The sequence below is a fragment of the Neodiprion pinetum genome, chromosome 2 (assembly GCF_021155775.2).
Source record: "Neodiprion pinetum isolate iyNeoPine1 chromosome 2, iyNeoPine1.2, whole genome shotgun sequence".
Taxonomy (NCBI): domain Eukaryota; kingdom Metazoa; phylum Arthropoda; class Insecta; order Hymenoptera; family Diprionidae; genus Neodiprion; species Neodiprion pinetum.
This window is the reverse complement of record NC_060233.1, coordinates 24,354,959-24,373,889: the sequence shown is the minus strand read 5'-3', so window position 1 is coordinate 24,373,889 and position 18,931 is coordinate 24,354,959. Positions and strand designations below refer to the sequence as shown.

Sequence of the window (18,931 nt, the reverse complement as noted above, 5' to 3'; positions counted from 1 at the left end):
GTTCTATCAGGTGATGTCCAAACGGGCCTTTCCCTGAAAGAGCATAAACGTATCACGTGTCCATGGGATCCTAACTGTCGTAAATAATTTGTTAACAGATCTAACCCTTAGTCATAAGTTGGTAGACTACATTCTTCTTCTCAAGAATATTTATTAGAGAGACTCCGGTATGTACAAGGAGTTTGCCATTATTTAGCAATTATTTTATGTGTATGTAAATTATCACATCAGAGCACAGCGGATCAGAAATCCAGACAATACAGCCAAAAATGAAAATGTGGTTTATTTTTTATGAATATGACTGAGTTAGGGGTTTTTTCTACACGATCGTACACTTATGTCCGCTGAATTTGATAAGAAAAAGTTGAATATGAGAACAACCTATAAATATTAGCATGTGGCAATTCATAATACTACTCTCGGAACAAGATTATTTTATTTCTCTTATCACCATCCTCAGAATCGAATTATCTTAGTGTTGGACTAGGCAACTAAAATTATAATTAAGGCTTGTACTGTCATTTTTGGAAAATCCTGACTTGGAAGCTGATGCGGAATACATCAGTCAGTTAGGGGCATCTTTTCAGAAATAATAGTACTTATATAAAACATATAGATTCGATTACCGATTTACTAGCGCTGCGAATGAGCGGTGAGTTTCACAGAAAACTCCTTAGATTTGGGTGTGATGTATAGGGCGTTTTTATGCGAAGACTGTTGCAATTATAATTCCATACAATTGCCTGTATACATATATGTCATTATCTGCTTTATCACAAGAAAGGTGTAGTCTGGATTCTATGATTTAATGTGCAGCTTTTTCTTAATGCTCTTTCACTAGTAGAAAAATTAAATGATAACACCGATATGTGGGTGACTTCACGAATTATTCACAGAATATACGTTTTTAAATTGACATATTTAGTTTTATAATTGACAGTTTTATAAATCAGCAGATCAGTCTAGTTCAAGACTGTGGACCATGCCAATGTTTGACGACATTGGCAACATTTTCATCGACAATAAATGACAAAAATAACAGAACTGTGTTTTTCAAAACCATACAATTAATAAAACGTTGCCGGATAAATGAAAAAAACCACCAAATTTCGGTTTTCGTTAACGTCACAGTGGTGTGACTGGGCGTGGGGTGCCAATTCGGCAACCTTTCCCTCAACTGCTATTCAAATGCACGGAAGATTGATCTTACGCTGTGTACTTCCAATTAAAATTATTTTTACCAATCGTCTTGAGCAATCCGACTTGGAACGAGGGCATGTTTCAGTTTACAGTGCTTTTGATATCGGTGGCTGTCCGAGCTATGAGGGGAATACTGGTATTGTGCGATGCATACTGATCGGTAGTCGTTATTATGGTGCAGTTGAGAAGTGTATTAGTATTACTTTAAATAAATATTTATCTTCAAGATTTATTATTAGGTAGCTCTTGTTAATTTTCACATAGTAATTAATTAGTCTAGAGAATAGTCTAAGAACTCTAATTATACCTTGGATTGTACTCAACTCTCTACTGGTGAATGGAATCGTGTGAATCACAATTTGCATAATTCTCTTCAGCTAGTAGCGCCGATCGTGGTTCATCGCATATGTTAACTTTTAATGTCTCGGGTGTAAATAATTGGGATTATTAGACTTTTAATTTATATTTCTAATGTTTCACAGAATATTTTTCAAAGTTTTAATTTATCTTAGAAGGTCTTGAATCGTATTTGGTGTGACAGCCACAATTCGAAACGTTGCACTTGAATGTTGATGATTAATAGTACCTATAAGCATGAATTTTCGGAGTAGTTTGTTAGATGCGAGTTCTGAAGCTGGTGCGTGACAATAATTGATGACCTTATAATAGTCCACAAAATGTGTTGGTGACCTGTAACATTTTATATTATTATTGATCCAAACTATATTTATTAAAATATTTACTCACGTGAAACTTCTGTACTTGCTTCTTCCAATCGGTGCTTACATAAGTTTTGGCAAACCCGCGATGTCGTCACTTTAATTTGGTTCTTTTTCTATTTTGCTTTAATGAATCAACCACAAGCCGCTAAATATATTTCATATCTACAATTAATAAGCGTCGTTACTTTACGTTATCCGATACAAATTGTAAATCGCTTTCAAGTTTATCACATTGAGCTGTTCCAATGCTCTATGTCAAAACTCAACTATTGCAAATGATAACGCTACTGCAAAGTATCATCAGTAATAGTAGCGCGACCTTTTCATGAAAGGTGCAGGCGTAAACGTAAATCGAGTTTTGAAATAAGGTTTCAGTGACTATAGTTAAAACATAGATTAATACCAAGAATAAGGAGTTGTTCTATAGATACTTGACATATTGTGATGACCCATGAAGAGTTTGCCGACACTGGTAATACGGGCTAAGCCTGGCAAGTACCGTTATTCAAGCGTTCTTTACCAACGCTAGGTCGCATATCTTGGGTACCAGTACTAGCAAAAATACAAGTACTGGCCAAGATGGCCAGTCGGCCGTATCCAACCTTTGATTGCCGATACTCAGCCAACACTGATTCATGTTTTCACCACCAGTGCTAGAGCAAAAACACTAGCATCAGCCCAGACCCGGTATTCAAACATTGTTCGCCAATGTTAAGCTCGCGCTGTACCATGTTTTCAGCGTCAGTACTAGTAAAATCACAGTCACCAGCTTAATTTCGATAACGAGGTGCCGAAATTAGACGCTGTGCCAGCAGAGCTGCGAAATACAGAGTTACGCACAATTCGTTTTTCATCGATTCACCAACTTTGCCTTCTGTCTACACTTTACAGTAACATGCAGTTGGATGACAGCCGAGCGTAACTGGACGGATGTCTAACCCTTCTGTTAAATCTCGGGCTGAATTTCGCTTTTTCATGGTAGTTCGGTTTCTAATATTCTGTATAAATGACGTTTGCTACTGCTTCTTTACAATGCTTTGTACAATAAATGTGCCCACTGTTCTCTAAAATGTTTCGACATTTGAAATTCTCAATATTTGAACCACAAATTTCGATGCTGAAAGAGAATTCAGATTCAACTTGACACAACTGCAAATTGTTCTTGCGTACTTATGATTTTAGCAAAACTTGTGTGTTGGTAAAACAAAGATGAACGGAAATTGATTCATTAAACATCAATTTTTGAGGTCACCGATTATATGGAACATTCGGTTTGTTTATAGCACGTGTACGTTTCGGCCGAGTGGACTGCGTACTGAATTTGTAACCCAAAGATCACGGGTTCGAATTCTGAGTAGATGCTGGAAAATTTTTATTTCTGAATAAATGACAGGTATGTACCTGTGTATATATTATACTAGTTAAAACGAAATGATATTCTCTGTTTGAAACTGATTTTCGACGTAATTTTTAATTAAAAAGCATCGCAACGTCCGTTAGGAGTTTGCGGTGCTTTGTTTTGTGGTTCGAGGATCGGGCGACCATACATTATATTTTAATTTTCATTGACCATCTAATACAATTTCGATTTAAAAAACAATACTAGCATCGTGATGGTCAGCAACACGGGCAAAGTGATGGTTAAGAATACTGGTGAAGTGGCAGCACTGGCGTAGCGATGGCCAGCAATATTAACTGGTCAAGAGGTTAGAAGCAGTCACGATTTTCACAAAAACGATTTCTTCTTCCAACTTCTCAAAGTATAATGTTTCGAAAATATTCTGTGAAAATTTTAAGGTGATCTAATGGATGATTCTAGAGATATCCTATAATATCCGTAGTTCCCTCTTACTATTGACGGCAGATGGCTGACGGCAGCTGTACTGACCGGTTTATAACAGGATACTAAATACATCTAAATAATAAATATAATTTAAGTTGAGACTTGGGGTCAGTATATCTGTTGCCGTGAAATTGAGTAGTCGATAGTTGTACTCATCGAACTTCCGCCGGATGTCACGTGACCCCGAATTGTGTAGTTTTGTGGATGCTCAAGAGCTAACCAGCGCCCGATGTTGCAACGTGAGCTGGTGAGATACTTATCGTATAACCTCTGTTTCCTTTGGGGAGTAATGCAGCACGAGTCGTCGGTGATGGATTTATGATACGGTGCCTTATATTCGACGAATACCGTGTTTATAGAAACCATACGATTGATATAACGATGGTGTGTACGTGCAGCTTAGTACACCTGCGTTAGAAGGGCGATAGAGTGTACGCACCTCAGCTCGGTTGCACCTCAAATGGCTTAGGGCCGAGAATATATTGGGTTATATACCCCTCGCTGGATCTGTAACCGTGAAGATTAGGCGAGGGAAGAGAAAATAGTGGGCCTCGGTCCGTTAAATGGTCAAAACTCGCCCCTGTCAACGAGGCTGCTAGTGCGGTAGTATTTGCGGAGTAGAAATACGGATAGCTCAATGCGCCAAGAATAACGGAAATATAACAGGCTCGTATGCTTGAATGAATGGAAATATAAATTACTTCTATACCTAGGTAAATGGAAGTACGGATGGTCAGAACGTCAATTAACCGCAAGTACGGCTGACTCAGAACACCAAATAAACGGAAATACGGATGGCTGAGGACGCCGAGAAACGGAAAGCTCGTTGCGCTTTTGGGAAGTTGATACCACGTGAGGTTCAATGCACTTGCGACAATGCTGCATAAAACGTTATGCAATCCGTTTGACTCAGAGCGCCATACATCCTTGTCGTGCGGTGTCGGTGGATTAACTGCTTGCTACTGGCTGAAGCACCGGCCCTTCTGAAACCCTCGCGAGGCGTGAGATCACAGCTCGGGAGCTGTGGCTAGCTCTGCGCTGCAACCGCATTGTGAACGCCATCTTAAGGCGAGGGTGGCCGTGGAAACTCGTAGAACCGAGCGTAAATATATGTTCGGTTACAAGTTGTACAAACATATAAAATTATTGTACAAAATTTATCCCGGGACGTAATAGGAGTTCAAGAGAACTTCGAAAATCTGTTAGTATTCATAAAACATGTACCACCAAAAGGAAAAATTTTTTCAATCCAAAATTGAATTCTCAAACTTGGAGTTCATTTTTATAATCAGTGACCTCGAAAACCCCCAAGTTTCGAGTCTTACGCAAATCAAGTAACTTCTTGGGTTTACGTCTGCCATATTCGATCTGCCATTTCGAATTTCGAAAATCTAATTCCATATTGATTATCAGCGACCCTAAAAATTCTCTATTCAGATTATGTTAGAAAAATTAGTTGCACAGGAAAATTCGTGCATAAAAAGGTCAAGTGTAAAACTTTAAATGCATTTTCGTCCAAACAAAGTTGTCAAGGATTGTGACCACTATATTTTAAAAATTAATCGACGGATTAAAATGAAATTCCTACAGCGTAATTTAGGCGTAAAAAACTAGTTTGGTGAAAATATTTTTTTGAAGAATTGTGATCTCAAGCCGATTATAAAACTTCGTACGAAAAATTCAATGGGATCGAAAATTATGTTACAATATTACATATATCACAGTAGCATTCTGAGGTAAGCCTGCCTACAGGCTGCAATTGCAGACTTTATGTGTCTACATCCACATTTGACTGCGGGTCTGACATCAGAATCTGCATTATTCGAAATCTTGCAGAAGTCTGTTGTCAGGTAGCAAAATGTCGCTGTCAGGGAAGATTCTGTATTGACCTTGTAGAAAAACTTCCCACAGAGTCTTCTCAAATTTTTACAACTGAAGGCAACGCTACTAGTGTAGGTATGTGATATGTATTAGATAACTAAATGTGATAGGAATTTCAATTTGTTTTCCATGTGACTACTAAATATGAAGATAGGTAGTATTATACAGCTTTTATTGAGATACTAAGTAGTCTTACTAACTGCTCAAAACTTCGGTATAAAGGACAACGCTCTTCAGCTATGAAAAGTTACCATGATCCAACATGTCAGATCGCAATTCAAGAAATCACTTCTTATGACGATGGATATAATGAGATTTTTGAGGTTGAAGATGTTGTGGCAAGCTTCGAACTCTTCTTTAAGACATCACCAACGCGTTTTCGTCACTAAATTATACTTTTCACAAAGTTCTCCACATTATCATGAATCATTGTATTTCAAATACAAGTGAAGTTTAAATAAGTTAATTACTTTGAATTATCGACCATTTTTATTTTGCATCACCAATGGTGACATAGGAAAAGTATTGGTTTCGATTGAAAGTGACTTTTTCACATTCTTCCATTCGCTTGTTCGGACTTACTGAATGATGAACCGAGTGGTTCGAAAATTGGATGTATGAAGTGATTCGCCATCAGTAATATCTACCCCTACTATCGGAAAAACTGAGCTGTAATCAAAGACCACGTAACACCGACCAATCAGTCGAATTTGTTGAGCAAGATATCAAAGTGATCTTTACCAGGAAGACGTGCGGATTGCACCTTACTACTTGATATCAGCTCTCATCCAAGGCCTGCAGATCACTGCAGATCACTGCAGGACACCAGTTTCGACAAGCAGCTCTACGGAAATTCAACGGTCCAGTTATATACCGGGACAATCTCTTGAAACTTGAAAATCAACTGCGCATGCACCAAGTAATTCAATCTCATTGGTCGGCGAAATCTTCCCTCAGCGATATTCATGTCTGTGACGCAGAGGCCAACGTATACAAAATGTATACGTTTGAATTTTCAAAGAGCATAAGCATTAAATTCCGAGCATTCTTTGAAGAATCAACTGTCCTACTCAACAACAAATGCTAAGTTCGAAAATTCGTATCTACTACAGTGTCGCCAAAAAGAGTTTGACGGCTGAAAATCTGGATAGCCAGCCTGCATGAATAGCCGATATAACTCGCGCATGCGCAGTTGATTTTCAAGTTTCAAGAGATTGTCCCGGTATATTATATATTGTAATTGGCCAGATTAGACGATATTGCATCCTTTACAACGATTCTGGGACTCAGGTTAAAGATACAGATCGGTACCGGTGATAGGTTCCAAAAGATAACTCCCGCTCCATCCTGTGAAATATCCCAAGTTCATCCTCCCTTCTAACTATAACTCTGATCTCTATAACTCAACTAGAAATCTAGACTATTGATCCAACATTTTGTTAACTTATGGTATTCGTTAGCTCGTTTCATAGTTTTCAACCTTTCATATCTTAAAACCATCGAATTTATTCATAATTACCTATCAGCATTGTTTTGTTCAGTTCAAAAGTTTTATATTCAAATCATTCGTATTATAGTTTTCTGTGATTCTTAAACTCTTTTATATTGTATGACAAACATTTTATTGGTTTAAGTGGAATTATTCGATTCAAATTCTAATTCAGCCTCACCATATCTTACCACTAAAATCCTAATTTTTTAGACAGCAATGTTTCAGCATAGCAAGTGTGCTTTTATCGGGAAAAGTTGAAATTGGAACAATTCGAAGTCTTCCGACACAGTCCATTCGACGTTGATGGAAATATTATATAAATTGCTATACGAGCATAAAATAATGCCATAGAAAACAATTTTATGAAAAATAAAGAAAGCATTAATGAAAAAAGAGGGTATTGATGGCAAATGATTTTAATCACACTTGATGGTATTTCCAGTAATTGAATTAGTTTATGAAGTGATGAAGACTCCCGCGAAAAATACTGTTTTTCTTATAAAAGTTGAGCCACTGCGTGGTGCTAAAGATATTTGGCGTGGTTCACTTTTAAGTATGCGAAACAACTCTTCGGGACTTACGTTAATCTACGGACCATTTCTATAGCCACGCAAGAGTTGATCACAAAACTCATTCATGTTTGCTACCGTCATCTGATCCTCCATTTCATAGTCGAAAAAATTGAAGCTACTGAAGAATAAATGGTTTAAAGGATGCTGTTCACAGCTGGAGTCTAAACATCAAACGATAAAGACAATTGGAGAAAAAAAAAATATTTTCATATCTGAAGCTGACGAAGAAATTGGAAAATGCTGCACTGATGATAAAATCATAACAATGTAACATTAATGAAGAAATGTCGAATAGAACATATTATTCTGAATTTTGTTTTCGTTGATTAACGGCAGTATAATACATAATACCAAAATTATATAATAAATTTTTTTTGGAAACCGCGCCTTCCGCGTACGTTAGAGAAATCAACAAATGGGAGAGTTCACGTTTATTCACAGACTCGATTGTATTTTGCTGATGATGAATGAGTCTGTAACTGAACATTTAATTGTGATAAGCATATATTTATATCACGGTCTCCTCAATTGGGCCTGTTGCGGAAAAGTATGCTCGTCAGTAGGTGCATGACTGCGTCAGAGACTATTCTTTCATTCCAGCCCGTATACGCATGAGCAATTTCTTCGAATAATATTATATCTAATTGAACTGAATCTACGTAAAAAGTAATTAATTGGCTGTTAAGCTTTTAGTAGATGAAGATGCACTGGATCGCCATAATTATTGTGTATAGTCCGTAGCAGCGGGCGTTGCACTCGTGGCTGGTAATCTAACGATTCTCGGATCGAAACCACATCTTTTTTTTTTTTTTCGACGAGCATACTTTTCCGCAACAGGCCCAATTGAAGAGACCGTGATATAAATATATGCTTATCACAATTAAATGTTCGGTTACAGACTCATTCATCATCAGCAAAATACAATCGAGTCTGTGAATAAACGTGAACTCTCGCACTTGTTGATTTCTCCAACGAATGCGGAAGGCGCGGTTTCCAAACAAAAAGGTTCACCCGATAGATACGCTCGAGGCACGTGCACGCCGCCGTTCAGTCAGCTCTGCAGTCACTCTGCATTACCCAGGTAGCTGATGTACACGCAGGTGCAGCAGCGATCTTCCAAAATCTGACGTATCGGCCAAGCCAATATGCACGCGAACTACTCCCACCACGTCCAAATCCCCCCGCAGCTTGGTTCACCCGCAGGGCGAGCATTGGCAATCTCTCTACTAGCCACTGCTATCCGAGTCCGTGAACCACGAATTAGCTCATTAAACAGGGTGGTTTGCGTAGACATAGGTTATGACCTTTCTTCCCAATCAAAAGAGGAGTTCTTTTTATTTTTTATCAATTTAAATCTTTCTAATCAAAGATAAAGACTACTCACATTAACGAGGTTGCACGATCCGGTGGCTCTAGAAAAACCGCGAACGTTACAATATATGTATAACAATCATTGCCATTTCCCGCCATACGCAGTAAAGTATGTATGTCCTCAGAAGTCTATAGGAGATTTGTGCAGAGCAAGGGAAGGGATGGATTAGTGATCATCATTTTGCGGCTGCAGCGTCTTAAGATGTTCGATAGAAAAATCCACATTCAAGGGATAAGGAAAACTGCAGAAGATCTTATCGAGGTGTAGCCGGACCGAGTTCAAACCTTAACCCGCCAATTTAGCGTCGGAGAGACGTGACCCGTCTTACAATTTTTGCGAGCTGCCGCTCAGGTCCTCCTTGACAGGCGGGGATTTGAACTCAGGTCCTACCTCCGGTTCCGCAGTCTCGCATTGTAAATAATTTTAATTAAAATTTTTCTTTAATTGAGAGATATTGCTGATTTACTTAGAATTAAATAAAATTAAAATATAAGGGATAGCCCATCGAAATGCGTTGAAACCTATGTTACGGACCGCCCTAAGAGATACGGCTTCAATATTTTATTTTTTTTCGGAATGGTCCACGAATCAAGCGATCACGAGTCCCACTTAGCAAGAATTGTTACATTATCTAAATTCAACGACCATTATCACATAGTCGTAAGTACGTATAACGTAACAAATTGTTTTACATAGTGGTGTTGCCGCCATTAGAATTTGGTATCGTAATTAGTATCTCCAAACAATCATTATATTTGCTAAGATTCAAGAAATATTCTAGGATTGTTTTTTTTTTCAGAGTGAAACAATAATGGTTATTTAATTATTTAAGTAGATATTACCGTTTTGAAATATCCATTCCATCTTTTTCCCTACGAAAATCTTTAGACCTCACGATTTTATAAACTGTGATAGCTGCTACGCTGCACTGAAGGAAGCGCCTGAACTATTGACATCAGGGTCACGCTGCGACATTATTATTGTTAGTTTTAAATTTCTCAATGCGGTACACATCAAGGTGCAGACTACTTCCAGCCCTGATTTTCCATGATTTATGTAAGCTATATCTTGAGATAAAAATTGTTTTTAGCTTAGCTATTGCATTTTATTCTTCGGACGATTTCTATTTTAGCTCTGAGATTGGCTATGCTACGTCCCTAATGATTCACTGAAAAACAAGGAATGATTGGCGTTTGCTCGTTCTGTATTACGCGCGTTCTGTTTTATCGGACTACATCATAGACGTTCGTAAGTCGATAGGAGTAATAACGAATAAGATAAACATGTAAAACTCAGCTTACACTAGGAGTGGTATTCCCTTGAGTTGATGGCTGGATTGGAATATCATCTTGGAAATAGTGATCGTTCCTATTAGGTGATGAACTGGTGGCAAAGTCAAGCAGACGATGGTTCGGACTCTCCGGGGTTGACAGATCATTCGGCAATGTTGGCAAGCACGTTGAGGCGCTTCGGCGATGAGTAGATATGCTGCAATGCTCGTAGTTACGGTAGCATCCCGCACCAGTCTGCGCAGGGCCTCGACCACACGCGGATTCACCCTCCGTGCTGTTTCCATCTATTCCCGACATGTTCTGACCTAAAACACCAGTCGGAATGACACCTTAGTGTTTCATACATGAAAGAACAATTATATACCTACTTGTTGAAGATGTGAGCAGCTATTCTTTAACATGACCTCGCGATTTATTCCAATCCCGTGGAAAACTTTGTAGGTAGAAATTGCATTGATTGATCGGTTTACTTAAGTTTCATCATGAGCTAAACTCTAGTTAATGCCATGTGGTATTCCTACCTTTACCGTCCGAGAAAACTCACCGTTTTTCTTGGTATATTAAATAAACAAACAAACCGAAATGTTTGAAATTTCGACGGTGCATCGCTCTTTTCTAGCGGAATTTCGGAAAGCTACTCATATCCCGAAAATCGTCAAAAAATGTGTAGTTTTTTGATACGTCTTACCATTCCCACATTTCCCGTTTTATTTCTAGAGTAACTTTCCTGAATTCCGCTTCAAAAGAGTGCTGCGCCGTCGAAATTTGAATGCTTTAAGTTCGTTTGTTTCTTTAATATAGGAAGAAAAAGAGTGAGTTTGCTCGGTAGGAGTACTACATCACCTCAAGAACAGCTCAAGTTAGAAATCGTGATTCAATATCATGCATAGTATACCTCAAAATTTGCAAAAAAAAAGATGAGACTAATGATCGGAAAATATCGCAGAGTAAGTGTTCGAAGAAATATGTTGTTATAAATTTAAGGGATCTGTCGGAAATATCAAATTTACGACATCGGTATGTCGATTTAATTGCGTTCATCGATTGATCATCAAATTCAATTGGTACCCTTAGCATTTGCAAGCTAGACATTAAAAACCATTGTTTTTATTTTACATAATCGTCAGTTTGGCAGAAGGGGACGTGGGGAATTGTACAATGGTTAAAAAGCAAGTGGGGCGGAGTAAGAAAACAAGCATAATGTATTTTATTAATTTGATTATGGCTTAATTTAAAATGTAAGTATGTATAGCCGGTTGTCCTTTATGTAGGTGTGGAAAAACAGTTGGAATTCCACCTAAAATTAGAATCGAAACTCAGGTAAAGCGTTTGCACATTCTGGCAAATAAAGTTGACAACAACAGCAACTATACCTCATCCTCCTTCACTGTAAAACAAACGATAAATGAATTGCGCCTTAATAAACTCAACAGTGCAGCATACATATAGAATTAGCCTTTTTTTTATCAATGAGATTCTCTGAAATACGCGGTTCATCATTTTGGATCTATAGAAATGCTATTTTACAGAATTATTTGATATCTCTAAATCCACAGCGTACTCTCTCTCTCTAATTATTGGAAATACTTGTCATTACTTAAAGTGTATTTACGTTTGAAATATTTTACAATCGTTGGTAATGGTTAATCATAAATGATCTCAGAACTTGATTCTTCATCGCGATAAGAAATTCTTGACGTGATTTAGGACGCTATTGTAACATGGCGACCAAATATAAAATCGAAAATCTCTTGCACGGACTACATTTCTCAAATGCTGTGACTGCGACTCGAGTATTCGTACATGTTTATGACGTGCGTGCAAAAATATGATAGTTTGCTGAATTTGTGTTGGACAAGTCAAATAAAGTATACAATCGGGTAATATGAGATAAAAATATTTTTAAGTGAAAGAAAAGGCAAGAAATTTTGAAGATTGATATAACGCAAAGAATGAACGATCAATAAATCCAACCAAAAAAAGGTCTGAATATACTAAAATCATGAAAGTTGTGTTTAGTAATAATGTGTACGCAAGCTGCAGTGGCAATAAATGTGTGTAAGAGAATGGTGCGGTTGTTATGATGAAAAATAAGATATTTCGTAAAGCAATTTATCTGTTTAACCAGTTACCGTAATATCTCGTTAAATGATGATTGACTTTTTTGGTAAATTCAACAGTGAGTGAACACTTCTTACCCGTGTCAGCGATGACGTCGATGAGATCTATACTCTTAGCGAAGGCGTCCCTCAGGTTGATGTGGTGGAAGGAAACAATGCTTCCTTCTCGCTTCGCCCTTTCCAAAGCCTCTCGGCGCTTCAGTGCTTTTTCGCGCCTCATCTGATTCTTGTAGAACTCGGCAAAATTATTGACGATAATTGGAATGGGTAACGCAATTACCAGGACACCACATATACAACATACACTTCCAATCACTTTGCCGAGGGGAGTAGTTGGGTAAATATCTCCATAGCCTACGGTTGTCATGGTGATTCCTGCCCACCAAAATGTCTCGGGAATGCTTATGAATTTAGTTCCAGGTTCTTCCTTTTCGGCAAAATAAGCGAGACTTGAGAATATCAAGACGCCCATTGCAAGAAATAGCATCAACAGGCCGAGCTCTTTGTATGAATTACGTAACGTAAAGCCCAAGCTTTGGAGCCCGGTTGAATGGCGTGCAAGCTTCAGTATCCTCAAAATGCGCATTATACGAAATATCTGAACTACACGACGCACATCCTGGAATTGGTCCGTTGCGTTCTTGTTTGTTTCGACGAGGAATAGAGACACGAAGTAAGGAAGTATTGCGAGAAGGTCTATTACGTTTAGGCCTCCCTTAAAGAACTTCCACTTGTCAGGGGAGGCACTGAACCTAAGTACATACTCAAGTGTAAACCAAGTGATGCAAACCGCTTCCACCATTGCAAGTTGTGGATTGTCTTGAAAGTTTCCTTTTTCGTCATTCACTTGCATACTAGGAATGGTGTTGAGAGTTAATGCGATGGTTGATAGCACAATAAAGAGTATTGATATCACAGCTATCACCTGCAATTTTAAGTAACCCAAATCGATCACTCATCTCTAAATACAGTTTATCAAGCCTATTAAAATAACATTGACATATTATTTATATGTGCCTTCCAGTTCCAATTCTTGTATCGCTATTTTTCATCGACTGGTGTAACATGTGCATTTTATAACATAAGCCCGAAGAATAAAAGGAATATATCTATCTTCTATATTTATGTTAACAGAATAACTGCATCCCTCAATAAATGGCACCAAAGGTAATTCCGTCAAAAGAGAAATTGACAGAAATCATTGTATGATGCTCATTGTCGAGGAAATATATTTGAATATTTTTACTATATGCATATAAATTTTTCAATCTTTTGACAGCAGAATGCGTGGAATAGATACTTCTCTCTTATTTTCAATTCGAGCTATAAGGGCTAATTTTCTGAGTGTTCTATTATTGCAAAATTGTAGCTTATTATATTTGAGTCACGAAGTTTCAGCGGGATATGAAACTATACAATTTGTTAAAGCGAGGTAATTAAAAGGTTTCAAAGAATACTCGACCCATGCATCAAACTGACCTGATTAGATTTCAACAATACTTGATCCGAACAAAAAATTTGGAAGAATTTTATGAGAACATTTGTCAGTACGAGATATGATGTGAAGTTGCAATTCCAAGTTGGGAGAAATTTTGAAATAACATATTTTCCTAAATTGGGTCTATTTTTGAAAAAATGTGCAATATATTCAGACTTTAGACGAGTCAAAAACAAAGTCATCTCTGAAAAACATACAAAATACATTTTCTTAAACTTATTCATGATGAATTTTTAAACAAGGCTTGATCTTTTGCATGACACAAATTATTGACATTCTGAAAATTTGGATGATCGTATACGGTTTTGTTTTGCCTAGTACGCCAAAAATTAGTAAAGTACAGAAAACTACAGGTTTTTTAGTCGAAATCAGCGACGTTCTACCAAATTTGATTGTTAACTTTTCTCAAGTCTTTTGGGGAGTGTTGCAGAGAAATTTTCGGTGAAACGTTTTTACCTTGAAATTTTAACAGATCTGGAATCTACTACTATATAGGAGTTGAAAGAATTAATTTTGCTTCTGGAGACGTTGATCTTTCAAGAGACAAGTATCAACGTACCTGTAAATTTCGTGGGTTAAATTCCCAAAAATTGGAACTCTGTTGAAGGTGTAATGGTTTTTCGATTTCTCTATGCGTCATTTCGTACGACGTAAAATAACATAACACACCTAAATATCGCCGAAATAAAATAACAAGTGTATCTAACAGCATATTGATTTTGCAGCAAACTGTAAACCCACTTAGCAAATATTGTGACGAACAATGTCTTCTAGAACAGTGCGAACCGAGAATTCTCAGATTCTATTTCATGCGAAATATTTTTATAAAATGAATAATTTTGTATCCTATATTCAATAAATTCTATCTTCTTTTCGTTATAACGAAAAGAAATAGGTACGGTCGGTTCATAAAACGAATCTTCGGCGAAAGTGGTAATATTTTTATTTCCGTTAGAAATAGGTCTGACCAAAAATTTCTGGTACAAATTATTATATTATGGTAAGACCCGATTCCTAAATAAAACTTTGATATTATTGAAATCTCCGCTTGGTTGATTAACAAATCGTCGCGTTCATAGAAACCTTTCTAAGAGTTAGAATAAAACAACGTTGAGATCTGAATAGTGTGATGACAATAAAGTTTTTCGTTCGTCGGCGCATTTATTGAGACACCTAAGTTACTTGTTATTATAAAAATAACATAATACTGCGAATGCCGGTACAAGAAACACGGCAAAGAGATAAAACCTGTAAATGTGTGTATGGCGCAACAGTTGCATGTACAAAATAAAATAGTGAAATCAACTATAATAAACTGGAATTGAATTAAAATTAGGAGAAATACAAACGTTAAGTGGTGGTGTACAACATTACATCTAATCATTGATACTACACATTTCACTTTAACACAAATTAAGCACACCACGATAAAAACGGTGTAGGTATATAGTTCTGCATATGTATCCTAGTTTCAACATGTGAATTATTGCATTAACTGAAGGTGCCATCCCATTGAATGCTTTCAAGTTCATTTGCTTGTCAGTATTTATATGTATATGTAATATGTATCCTTGGTGGAAATTTTGTCCAATATGCTTGAACGTACTAACTGACCGGTGTTCAGAGTTTTGTTTCTGCCAGCAGAATTGGACTAACAAGGAGAGTGTCAGATCTCTGGAATACAGATTTTACTGAAACTCCTAAGTGTGTTTCTTTGGTTCAAAATATGAAGCTTCTGATGTCTAATTTCATCTATTGGGTCTTCTTTTGCTGGATCGACAATATATCAGGTTGTCGAAATTCATACATGATATTTTATAATGACTCTGAAATAATAATATATCTGTTTACGTAGAATATATGAGAACCTCTCTATGAAGACAATAAAAATGAATATTTTACCAAAAAATACAAAACAGGATTGGTTTATTAGGGCATTTCACTTATCAAATTATTGATGAATCAATTTTAAGCGGAGTGAAGAACGGCTCAAGAGATGAAACCTCACTCGAAAAGGTCCATATTTTGAGGCAAAGAAACATCCCCAGAAGTTTTAGTAGATCCATGTTAAACTAGCGTACAAAAGCCCATAAAGCTGGTCTTTATTAAAGTCTTTATATCTATATTTATCGCCAACGCCACGTGCAAGGGCACCAATCGGAATCAAGTCTCGTAAATAGAAATGTATTACATATTTCATACGACGTATCGATCGAGTGATTCGAGAATTTGGTCCTAGGCCACAACGCATGCTACTTATGTGGGCGCGTTTTCAATATTATTTTCTAAGTGAACTCCAGAAATTATATTTCCCATCTCGTTCTCAAGATTATAAACACGTAGTACCGTACCGGTAGCCAGGAAGTGTCACATTTCAGAATTTGAACACTTAAGATGGGGGTTCGCAGTTGCCCCACACGGACTTACTTGATCATAATGTTCTTTGTGCTTCGCAGCGTCATAAGTTCAACAGTGACCCTTGTTACACCTTTTTTTCTTAAAAATATGGGGAAATCGAAAAGAAAATATCGAATATACCAGCCAACAGAGGAGCTAGGCAGCCTGATGGAAAAAGTCCAGAGAATGGAAAAACTATTGGAAGAAGAAATGCATCGACAAAGCGTGACCCAAAACCGAGCCATCTTGCATAGTAGTTCATCACAAGAATTTCGAAGTTTCGTTTTCTCTGAACGTTGACTGAAGGTTGCTGAAGACAGCCAACCATGGGTATTATTTTGAAGCAAGCAAAAGAGCACAGCGAGTGCGAGGGTAATGGAAGTGCCCCACATTTACCAACTGGCTTATAGTGCTCACAATAAAAACTGTATTTGGTAGAAAACCTTTGTGCCGAAGCTCCCTTCACCGTGCCGTAACAATTGCGCTAAGCTTCAAAATTTTCCACTTAGCTGGCCGTCTTCAGCAATTGTCACTCAACGCACTGGAGGACAGCTTCCCTGGTTCCGTTGTTTATTTCGGGAACCAAATAGTGTCCGTGGTGCTTAGTTTTGCGCACCATCACTGAAATACGCGGTGAGCGCCATGTTAACACTTTATATCGTTTTCTGTGGTAAACAGTATGATACTGCAATGGAAAATGTCGTCGAGTGATAAGGTGTGAGAGTGGGAAGCTTTCATAGGGTGTAATTACTAGTTTGAGAGTTTGTCTTAAAGCGAGACAATCACTTTAACCACTTACAAAGCTTTACAGGGACTGCGTTGTCCCCCTAGGTTCAGAAATATCGATACCGTTATTGCAGAATGCGGAAGGTCGACAAATAAGTATTATTAGAATTTCTATTAGATGCAGAAAACTTTTTGATCGAAATTCATTACATTCAAGCAATAGCCAGGAAGACCTTTATTCTTCTAAGGTTGGATTGTTGGACAGAATATTAAGAGAAGTTTTAGAAGAAAAAAAACATTATGGATTTGTTTTTGATGGTGAAAACCTTGGTGGAAGAGTCAAGGAAGCTCGATCAATGGAGAAGATGGATGAGTAATTGGATTCTCCATTAACATTCACTAAATGTACGTTCATCACATCAGCCGAGATACAGTTTAAACCCCAGAAGCTCGTCTGGAAGAGCCAAGAAGGCAAACGAGATGAACATCAGATTCAAGCCTTGAGTACCAGGTGAACTTACCATTTACCACAGAAGATGCCCTCACGAAAGATAAATTTCTTTTGCAATGTATTAGGAAATACAGAATACTATTTGTTACCGTTTCGACACAGCTCTCCCTGCATAGGACCCTCGCAAGTAGTCTGTCCTCGAACACAGTTCTGTTATCAACAGATCAGAAATTGATAATCTACTCAAAATTCGGGCAGTTGAACGATGGGGAATCAATTTGTATCATCATATTTTCTTATAGAAACGCTTAATAAGTCAAACCGCTTTATTATCAATATCAAAAAGCTTAATTTATTTATGAATGCCCCACATTTTAAGCTACTGTATTTGGTGGCTGCAACTGACCTGTTATCAAACGACAACTACATCTATGTGTCACTTAAGCCTGAAAGATGCCTGCTTTGCGATACCGTTACATAAAAATGGTCAAAAATTTATTAAACTTCTTTTCGACAATGAACCTTTTCATTTTACCTGTTTACGCATTGGGTTGGATATAAGACCTTATGTTTCCATGAGAATATAAGTGCAGTTGCAAAAGATCTGACAGAAAAATGGTTCCGATCGATAGTTTAGCTTGAGGATATTTTGATTTTGGGTAGCTTATTTGATAAATGGCTGTTGCATTTGAAGACCTTGATATCAACGCTAGAATCTTTATAGTTCGTAATAAACTATGAAAAATGTAACGACACGCCAAAAGCACAGTAGATTTTTAGGATTTATTCTGAATTCAGACAAAATGAGCCCTAAAATAGCTGAAATCGAAAAGAGAAATTTGACAGACAATATCATGAACTCCCCTTCACTAAGACAGAATTGTAAAATTCGCTAGCTTGCACAACTGGTATGTCAAATCATTGCTTACTCACTGCCCCGTGTTGAGTTTGGTTGGGGCTACGCCAAAAAATGTGAAAAAAAATGGCTAACGACGACTACGACCCGACAATGACAATGCCGAGTTACATTCAGAAGGAGTTGGAGTGACGGACTAATAAATTACCCACGGCATATAATTTAAACAGGAGGTACACCTGCAAGACGGAAAATTGGTTAGATGCCTTAGGATCTGGATGGAAAGTATGTTGCTGGTTATAAACTACAAAGGAGTACAAACGGACTTTCACTGAGTCCGAAAAAAGTTTGCTATATTAATTATTTGATGCTATTAGCTGCTTTTTGGGTACTAAGGTGCTTTGTTTCGGATGTCAATGATTGTGAAATTGTACTGTGCATGGGCAACACAACCGCAGTAACTTATACGAATAATGGGAGAATTCAATACAACACCTAAATCACTGATA

General features: G+C 37.4%; 1 protein-coding gene across 3 annotated transcripts in view; it reads right to left on the bottom strand.

The window, feature by feature from the left end:
- Shab (Shaker cognate b) overlaps window positions 1-18,931 on the bottom strand; it is a 122,168-nt gene that overhangs the window by 60,989 nt on the left and 42,248 nt on the right. For all 3 annotated transcript variants that reach the window (XM_069133296.1, XM_069133297.1, XM_046610545.2), the window contains exons 3-4: window positions 12,573-13,419; window positions 10,384-10,679 (exon numbers count right to left, since the gene is read on the bottom strand). In XM_069133296.1, the coding sequence (XP_068989397.1) occupies window positions 10,384-10,679; window positions 12,573-13,419 (1,143 nt within the window). The remainder of the gene's footprint in view (window positions 1-10,383; window positions 10,680-12,572; window positions 13,420-18,931) is intronic.